Below are 10236 nucleotides of genomic sequence, written 5' to 3'. Positions count from 1 at the left end.
GCGGCCGCGTGAGGGCAGCGGGCACCACAGCCTCCGCCTCCGCCGGCGAGCGCGCCGCTTCCGCCCGCCGCTGTCCTCAGTCCGCCGCGGCGGAAGCCCGAGCCGGACGCCGGTCCGCGTCCCCTCAGTCTCGGGCCGCGCCGGGCCAGGCCGCCCCCCTCCCGCGCGGGCGGGGAGCGCGCGGCCGCCTCCCCCTCCCCCTCCCCCTCTTTCTTCTCCTCCCTCGCCGCCGCCGCCGCCTCAGCCTTCGCCTCCGCCGCCGCCGCCGCCCGCTCCCGCCCGCGCGCGGCGGGATGGACGATCAATCCAGGATGCTGCAGACTCTGGCCGGGGTGAACCTGGCCGGCCACTCGGTCCAGGGGGGTATGGCTCTGCCGCCTCCCCCTCACGGCCACGAAGGGGCGGACGGCGACGGCAGGAAGCAGGACATCGGCGACATCCTCCACCAGATCATGACCATCACCGACCAGAGCTTGGACGAGGCGCAAGCAAAGTTGGTGTCGTCTCATTAAGCATCTTTTGTGTGTGTACGGGAGCCGGGCTCCGGTCCCGGGTGGTTCCCGGGACCGGGGCCTCAGTCTCGGGCGGGAACTTTCTCCGCCCGCCGAGCACTTGCCCATCGCGCCGGCAAAGTTGCTCGCCGGGCTCGGGACAAACTCGATCAGTGCTTCGTCCGTGCCCTGTTGCCCGGCCCCCTCCCCGGATTTAAACCTCCCGCCCTGACCCCGGTGCGCTCCGCGCCCCAGCCGGGTCTGGGGCCGCACCGCAGGGAAGTGCAACTTTCTCCGCCCGCCCAGACTCAGGGCATGCACGCCCCTCGGCCCGGTCCGGGGTGACCCGCTGCTTCCCCGCACGTCTGTGTGCCGGAGCGCCAAGTTCTCTAGGAGGGAGGGCCGCTTGGCAAACTTTGCGGAGCTGTCACCCGCTGATTATCAGCCGCCGGCTGGCTGCTGCGCCCGCTCCTCCTGTGGAGCTTGGGCGTCGGGGTTCCCTCCGCGGCGGTCTGGTCCCTTGGGTCCCCGCCTCGGCCCCCGGAGCGGAGCCTCACGCGCGGGTCACTCCTGCGTCTGCCGAAGCTTCTGTCTGTCGGCCCAGCAGATGGGTCACGCTGCTATCGGGCTGGAGCTCCCCGCCAGAGCTTGCCGCCAGTTGGGAACTAGTCAACTTGAGTTTTTGTTGACTTCCCGTGGTTCAAAAGACCTTTCCCAAACGGGGCCGGTTTTAAATCTTGGGTCTAACTTAAAGGAAGGCGCCATATTATTCCAATAGGTGATGCTAATACCTTTGTGTTTTGCTATTTGTTTTTTAGGAAACATGCTCTGAACTGTCACAGAATGAAACCGGCGCTCTTCAGCGTCTTGTGTGAGATCAAAGAGAAAACAGGTAAGACTCTGTTGCCCACAGTGGCCCAGGAGACCCTCAAGGTGGGGTCAGATCTACCCTTTCGACTCTCCAGTTGAGAGCTGCTGCTTTTGGGCACCGCCATCTTTGATCATTCTTTGCTTCCCACCTCCTGATCTTGAGAGAAAACTGCAATAAATCTGGAGTCTTTCTCAATTCTGCTTTGGTACAAAATGAAGTGTATATGAGAATGGAGCTGGGCCGCAGTTCCCAAGGAGGTAGTCCCTGGCTTCAGTCAGGGAGGGGCTCTAGCCAGCCGCCCTCTCCTAGCTCGTTTCGCCTTGTGTAGCAGTTTTTAAAAGGAGCAATGGGAGACTGGATGCCAGGGACCAGTTCCCCTGGAGAGGCATCATCAGAACTTTGCTTTACTTAGATAGTTTTAAGCTTCGGGTCTACCTAAGACACAACCAAACACACCTCAGTAGCACCTTGGACTCGGTGCTTTAGGTGGGAAGATTTTTAGGAATCCAGGAAGGAAAACCATATGCTTAGGCATATACACCACCCTATCATGCCTACTAGTACTTATAGTACAGTCTCTGTTTTACAACTGCTACATTTCAATATATAAAGAAGGATGCCTACAAATGCTGATGAAACATTCTGAAGTTCAGGGCAGGAGAAGAATACGTTTTGCAGAAGTACTAGAATGAAAATTGCTGATACATATTAGAGAAAAATTTGACAGTTCCTTGTAGCTTAACTTTCTTGTCAGACTTTTTCTATTTAAGGTACTTTTACTCTTGACTTAAGGGTAAAGCTAAAGTATATATGTTACATGTTTTAGTTTGTTTAGTTGTCTTTCCTACATATGGTTAAAAAAAAACCCCTCCATCAGTGAAGCTTTACCATTAATTGGTTTATTTGTTGTTGTATGGGTTGGGTTGTATTGCTTTTTAAAGTTGCCCTTTTGTAAATTGAGGCAAAGAAGAAAAAAAAATTAAGTCCAGTATATTCCATTTTTCAACTAACGTTGTTTTAATGTTTGGCAGACTTTGAACTGATTTTACAAATAATACATTGCCTAGGACTGTTATGAAGGAAGTCATGTTATATTCCTTTTTAAACAGGTACTATTTATATCCCTAAGAGTAAGTCAGAGAAGATGATGGTTTATTGCTCTCTCTTAATGTATGTATGCTAAACTATAATTATTGAGAGCTTAAAGAAGTAACCTTATTTGCTTTTCATTCATACCTTGATTTTTTTTTTTTTAATGATAGGTTTTTGTCTTTTGTCTTTTTTTTTTTTTTATTGGTGATACCATTCTGGTAACCAAAGTCATTTTAAATTACTGACTTATTATATGTTGATTTTTAGCTACTTTTTAAGTACCTTATGATTTAAGATGGTAGCTGATTTTAATCTAATTATAAGGACATCCAACATCGAATCTTGAAGGCTTTTAATTTGAGTGAATGAAAGTATAAAACTCTTAGAACATTTATGTTGCTTAATTTCCAAGGGTTTTCTTGCTATCAGGGCTACATTCCAGGTCGTGCTGACAGCTAAGCACTGGAGTATTGACTGTGTTGTGAATATTAAGATTGATTCAATTTTATATGGCACTATATTGCTAAAGAGAGGGAATTGATGCTCTTCTCTAGCAAGAACACCCTTCTTATGATTTGTATTTATTTATTTTTTTATCCCTTTAAAGTTTTGTTCTAACCACACAGAACTATATAGCGTTTCATGTTTGAACACTTATCAGCAGGAGAAATTCAATTAAAAAGTGTTAGTCTTCTAGTTGCCTATTTGCGCAGGACTTAGTTACACCATTCTGAAAGGAAAATGTAGTCAGCGACATGTCAAAGGTGAGTTAGGAAAAGAAACAAGTCTTTTCAGAGTCTGGGATTATATGGTCAGAGAGAGCTTTGGTAGGGTAGGGCTCTTGCTATTTAACAACCAGGAGAGAGCAGACAAAGAAATTTCTGTGTTTTGAAAATTGTTTCTTGGGCTTTTAGTGATAACTTGTAAATTAGATCCTCTTTTTGTGTGTTGACCTGTGACCCAAGTTTGCAGGTTATCTCTTTTATAAAAAGCTCGAAGCCAGACAGGGAAGGCGGCTGTCTGGGCAGAGGCATCCTCTTGCCTGCCTCTCTGAGCTGAGAGGAATGGGATTTAAGTACTGAGTGATTGATGGGGTGAAGCTCGCTCTCTCTTCTCCTTTCTCCCCTACTATCCAGAGCTCTGCTTCATGCTTTAAAACCCAGTCTTAGAAGGAGACAGGATCGCTAGACTCAGCCTTCAATTTGAAATAAAACAGCTGTGTAGACATTAGTGTTACCAAAGCAGAGAAAGCCGGGCAGCACATTCCAGGGCCTATCCCTTGTCTGCTTCTGCAGTCCTGCTTTAGAGACATTATGAACTTAGAAAATAAGTGTTAGGGAATATGTGTATACTACTTAATGCTTTCTCTTTAAATCATTTTATTAATCTATTATCATAATATGTAAGGATTAATTACCTACAGAAAGTTCATCTAGTCATTTGTGAATATAAATCAGGAATACTATGTGATGACTCTATTCTGCATAATGAAGGGGAGGGGGCTGACAAGTTGAGAACTGGAGGGGTGGCTGGGTGGGAAGGGAACTGCCACTTCAGAGGATAGTGTGATTTTGCTTTTCTTTTACGATAGACAAAATTATGTTTAAAAAATCATGTATTTGTAGAACTGCTAGTAGATTTTGAGGTTTCTGATCAGGCGGTGAATACTGCCAGTTTTGATGCACACAAGGGACTTAGTTTGGAAAACATCTTATTTCTCCCCTACCAAATATGAAAAGACACTTTCCCCCTTTTGACAGATAAATGGGCAATCTGCCACAATTATATTATTTTCTTGTTCAGAAGTAAGTTAACTATACTTTTACTATAAGATGATTGCCCTTTTTTAGAAAAATATTCTATTATAAAATTTATTGTACAGTTATTTTGGGGCAGAAAGATTTTTCATTGTTGAGTTGTGACATTTATACATTTTAGAGGCAACTAAAGTTACAGGCTTTAAAATCGAGATATATGTCTGTTTTAAACTATATAAGCAAGAGAGATAGTAGTTGTTGGGCTAGGGTTTTCTTTAGGATGATAACAAAATCTTATGTTACCACCCTTTGCTTATTAAATAAATATCTCTGATGAAATGAGGCTTCTATGCTTCTGTTGGTTTATTCACTGAGCTATTTGTGACTACTTTAATCTTGACTGTGAAGTGTTTCCTTCGTGAAACAATGTATCTTCAAAAATCTGCCTTTTTATAGACCCTTAATTGTGGGAATTCAAATGAAGGAAACATTTTTTTTCAAGGAAAATAATTTTAAAGTGTACCAATATAGCAATTTACTATATGTTCTGAATACTGATACTGTGAAAAAATAGTATATATTAAAAAAATCAACATAACCTTTTTCTTTTACAATGTTAAGTTAAAAACACATTGTTGATAGCTGCCAACCAAACTCTGATTTATTACCACCACAAACCCTAAATAGTGTTCATTTACTAGTAATGTCTAATGGCAGACGTGATGGTTTGCCAGATTTGTAGGCTTTGTGAGGCTTATAAGCAGGACTGACTTGGGAAGATCATAAAACTTAATGAACTTCTCTACTGCAGGAGGTGTCCGCAGGGGAAGAGAAAGGCCTGCTTGGCTGGTTGGGCTGGTTGAAGGATTTTTTATGTTTCAAGAAAGAAAATAACTGTTATAAATGTTGTACTTTTAAAAGGATCCATCTTGAGAAAGTCAAGAATTTTAGATACCAGAACTAAGAAAGAATGTAGTTTATAAATGAGTTTTTACACTCATTTAGAATATAAAATGTTTACACCTTTTATCATTATTGCTAAAAGTGTGAGTAGTTTTCAGAAGGACAGGGTAGTACTCTTAGTTAACCCTTCCATTCCATTCACAACCTACATTTAATATTTCATTTGCATCTTTTTCATTCTGGACTCTTCTTTTTTTTTTTTTAATACTTACATATATAATTTTGCTACCTTTTTTATTATTGTTACAGGGTGTGTTATTCTAATTCTCAATGTGTAAAAATCAGATCAGTCATTGAATAAACATTTAGCAGAAAAATATGAAAATTGTTGTCTCTGAGTCTAAATGGTTCTGTATTTACTACATATTTTAAATTGATCTTGTATTATATCCAATATAGTTATCATTTGCTCCAAAGTTTTGAAAGCAAATACATTATACATATATGTATAATGTTTCTGTTTTGATGAAGGAATTTTACAGCTTTTAAGAGTTTTTATTGTAGACAGTAGCAACAACACCAAATTCCCACATATATACATACAATATGAATATATAACAACAATAGATACACATAAATAAAAGAGAATTTTGAATATTATTTACCTTCAATAATGGCAACAATTGGCCAGTCTTTCTCTATTACTCTTGCTCAGAATTTTTGTGAACTGAACAGCAATGGGCCTTTAATAGCTCAAATTTTATATTAATTTTAGGAATACATTATGGTCTGAGTACTAAATGATTAAACAGGAAAAATATAAAGTTGGTTTATGTTAGGAAGGCCATAAATTATATTGCTTCATCAATGTACTTTTTTTTAAAAGCCATTTAAGAATATTTTGTCAATTTTTTAGATTTGTGTTGCTTATTGGAGATTTTGTAGGAGGTTTTGAAGGATGTAAAAGACTGACATTTGTCTGATTTATTTTTTCCCCTCATCTCTCATTCTTAAACAATAATAATTTCTGTTGGTAGAAAAGCTGGAAAACTTTACCAAGATATCTGGCCTGAAGTGTCATGCAGATAGACCTTTAAAATGGGAGTATTTTTTTTCCTAGCCTTTTTTTCTTCTTTTCAATAAAAATATATTCAATAAAATATGTTTTAATATTAATATTGAAACTGCTGTCAATACTAACTTGATCTGAGTTGGTTATTCTTTTGCACCTTAATTTTAGTGAGCTTCATTACAGGTTTGAATGGTTTTGATATTTTATTTGGAAACTTGACTATGTCGTTCTTATTAATTTATATAAATTTATTCCAAATCATAAGTATATTAATTTACTGGTAATAGAGGTGCCGACTTGCCCCCCAAAACACACAAATCTACCCACTTTTATAATATAAAACTACATCTTTTCATACTGATGACTTTAACTTGTAGTGTTTAGATTTTAGCTTATAAATTTTATAATTTAAAGCAAAGTTTTAGTCACCATCTTATTTACATCTTGTGTTTTGGTCCTATATGAGGCCTGCTGTAGTTTGATATTATATTTTATGAAGTGGGTCTCTGAAAAAATTGAAACTGAATTTTCCGAACCACTTAAGTCATCATTTGTTTTATATGGAGACCGTATAATATTTATTCAAAATAAATTCTTGACACATTAGTACTAACATATCAAGTTAAATAGGATTTAGACCGTTTCCCCCATATGGATTCAAGTACTTGTGAAGAATCTTTAGATACTTTTTATTTCAATCTTGACACTAGGAGAATAATGTTTTATTTGTTTTCTCAGCAGGCTTGTGCTTTAGCCATTTATCAGTGTGATCAGCATGAGTGAAGTAGTAACTGACAAAGCTCCACATCTCCCTCCCATGCTGACCTTTCCAAGTACTTGCTCTACTTTTATAGGCCATTCCAGCCAGGAAGTGTGGAGAGACACTCATTTACATCACAGTATACAGTGAGGCATAAATCAGGGAAGTTTTCCAGGTCTGTTTATCACATTTTCTTTCCTTTACAAAGTTATAGAAGTTAATTAAACAAACTGCTATCACAGCTAGGTGATAGTGCTATATTTAGCAAATAAATTAAAAAGTAATGCTTGAGTGAGCCATTGGGGAAAACATGCCATCTTTTATGCCTTCAGACATAGAACATATTAGAAAACAAATTTCAGTCTTAAAGTCTTGATTTTAACAATGCTCTTTCTAAGCAGTCTTGCAGTTAGAATCCCTTATTACCCTGACATAGACATGACCTAAACATATAATATTCTTACAGTTTTTAGTGCAAAGTGGAGCTCGCTTGCACACTGAATTTCTATAAAGTGTGTAATCTAGCAAAGAAGTCAATTCTAGAATGTGTTAAATTGATTAAGCAGGACAGTTTTTTGACTTAATTATGGATAAATATACTTATTTAGAGTTTTATATCTGTTTTCTCTCAGCTTAAGTATTTTAAAAGTGCTAAGCTATTTTGAGTACTAAGCCCTTTTATGTGGTTATATGAATGAGTATTTGGCATATAGTATAATCCTTTTAATGCTGATGATTTCTCCTGATGTTTAAACCATTATTTAGGAGATGCCAACATATGTTAGTACAAAATGATTTTGTTTTGTTTTGTTTTATGTGGTACATCAGTTTTCAAAGCATATTTCTTAGGCATCAGCTCCAGCAGGTGGCTTTTTACATTCAAAAATTCATAAATTTTAGAATCACATAAAATTTTATTTCAAATTCAAATTAACTGATTTTGAATGTCAACATTTCCACTGTCTCTGTATTAACATTTATAATAGAACAAATGGTCGCATATAGGAATTATCTGCAACATAATCTAAATTAAGATTCTAAACAGGCATTACAGATGCTGGTAACTTTGGCAATTATCATTTTGTTTGGTGAACAGTAGTAAAACAGTGTGCGGTAAAAGTGTTTAGAGAGAGAGGATAAATAAATTGAACAGTTTTGCAATGCAAAGTGGTTTGTGGTGTTTTTGAGGATTTCTTGGCTCTCTCTTAACTGCTATTGTGAGCCTGGAGCAGATTTCCCCATTGCTAATGCCCTAGAAGTATTAATTCACTTTGATATGCTAATTAGAGGGCATTATGCAAGAAATGAGATTAAGTGGCAGCATGAAGCCATTTGCCTGTCAGTGAATTGAGAGCTTTAGCATCGGGAGGAGCTTGTTTTTTTTTTTTCTTCTTCCTTGTATGTGTTTTGTTTTTTCTTTCTTCTTTTTTTATCCCCCCCCCCCCCATTTTCTCTTGGTTTTGCATATAAATAAAATTGATTGAAAGCTTTAGAGAAGGTTCTGGAACATTGAACTCCTTTTCCCCCTACGATTATTTAAATGTTACATGAAATTTTATCATTTTATATTCTGTGTGAAATTAAAAATTTGCTCATTTACTTCCTTCTTCCTGAAATGAATTCTAGAAACATGGCCAGAAAGTGTCTATCAGTTACCTACCTCTCTATACATGTAAATGTTGCTCACCAGAGTCAACACTAAACTGAATTTTGAAAGAATGTTTACTTGGGAGGCAAAAAAAGAAGTTGTTGAGTTGGGCCTCATGAAACTATATTAAATGAGCATTAAGATTTTGACTTGAATTCATGAAAGTTAACCGATAGAACTAATTAGTGGTTAAACTTTGCCCTTTACACAACCTGTGGAATTTACCTTATATCGTGTGCTGACATGTAAGATTACCGTATTTGATTTTCATGCTGAAAATGAAATCTCTTCCTTCTGGTTTTACTGACTTGTGGTTAATGTAAGGCATTTGAATTTAGCTTTCTAAAGTTACTTGGTGATTTTTTCTGCTATTTTGTGAGGAAATGGATGTTTGACTAAAGGGACTTGAGATGTGGAGGACAGACTTTCTCTGGGCGTAAGAAAAAGTTAAAGGTTTCTTCAAACTCAGAGCTTCTACTGGCATAAAGCATTCAAAGAGGTGCAAATTGCTAACTGCAAATCTCGGGTTTGTTAGAGGTTTTGAGAGAGGTATTTGTATTGGCACCTGGTTCTAGTGTCTGGACTCCATCATGTCTAGACCCAGTGAACCATACCATCCCAGAGCTATATGGATTATTTTGTCCCCACAGCTGCCATGGATGTACACTCTGGAGGCTTGCATCTTCTTGGGCATGGTTGGGCATGACTGGGCATGGTTAGGCATGGGATGAGAGTTAGGAATGTGCACACAGTTGAGCCTCTCTTGGGATAGAGTTCTTGTTACATTTCTGTGGGATGGGGGCACTTAGTAGGTAACATTAGTTACTTTTGTGTGTGTGTGTGTGTGTGTGTGTGTTACTTCAGATTTTTGTCTCTTTTCAGACTCCTCATTAGTCTCTTGATTACTTACAAAATTCCCTTTTAAAAATAGTGAAGTTATTTTTTGTTTAAAACAGGGAGAAAAAGAGCTTTGAAATTGCATATTATTATTATTATTTAAACAAAAGATTTCTATGAGCTTTCAGGTAAACAGACCTTGCAAATAAAGCTTTATGGAAACTTGGCATTTGATGGAAAAAAGTCATTTAAAATAAGTTGTAATGGTACCTTTATTATGCAGGTACCTTCAAATGAGGAGGAAGTGGCCTTGACAGTCTTATAACTTTGTTTTTCTTGCTTTCCTCACGCCTCCTAAAAAAAAAAAAAAAAAAAGAAACTACCCATGAAGGTAGTTGGAATTCATAGTCAGATATATCATTTTCAACTTGGAATAGGAACTAGAGCAGGAAATTGATTTTATATTTATTATGAAAGCAAGAACTCTGCCACCAACTGACAGCAGTCCATGTTTTAGTTTTGTGATAATTGTTCACAGACATTACTCTGCAGTTGGTCCAGGTTATTTATAATATTGATTGGGACTGTTGGGCCATTAAAAGATATGTGTATAATGAATATCTTTAATTAAATCAGAAAAAAAAAGAAATATTTTGTTTTTCTTTTCCACCAGATCTTGGGTGCAGGATTAACTGTCAGTACTGCTCAGAACAAGTTGCAGTAGATTGTACAATGATTTCTCTGGCATCATGGATGTATTTATTACCATTTTTGAACAAATTATACTAACATGAAAAGTTGTGTT

The 10236-nt window shown here is 38.5% G+C and overlaps 1 protein-coding gene across 4 annotated transcripts in view; it reads left to right on the top strand.

The window, feature by feature from the left end:
• Window positions 1-293: 293 nt before the first annotated feature.
• Window positions 294-10236, top strand: part of PBX3 (PBX homeobox 3) — a gene marked incomplete at its 5' end in the record, with an annotated part of 186973 nt that continues 177030 nt past the window's right edge. For all 4 annotated transcript variants that reach the window (XM_080927532.1, XM_080927531.1, XM_080927530.1 and 1 more), the window contains 2 exons: window positions 294-493; window positions 1310-1383. In XM_080927532.1, coding sequence (XP_080783658.1) covers window positions 294-493; window positions 1310-1383 — 274 coding nt within the window. The remainder of the gene's footprint in view (window positions 494-1309; window positions 1384-10236) is intronic.

The sequence above is a fragment of the Micromys minutus genome, assembly GCF_963924665.1.
Source record: "Micromys minutus genome assembly, chromosome: 13".
NCBI lineage: Eukaryota > Metazoa > Chordata > Mammalia > Rodentia > Muridae > Micromys > Micromys minutus.
This window is presented reverse-complemented; position numbering and strand designations above follow the sequence as displayed.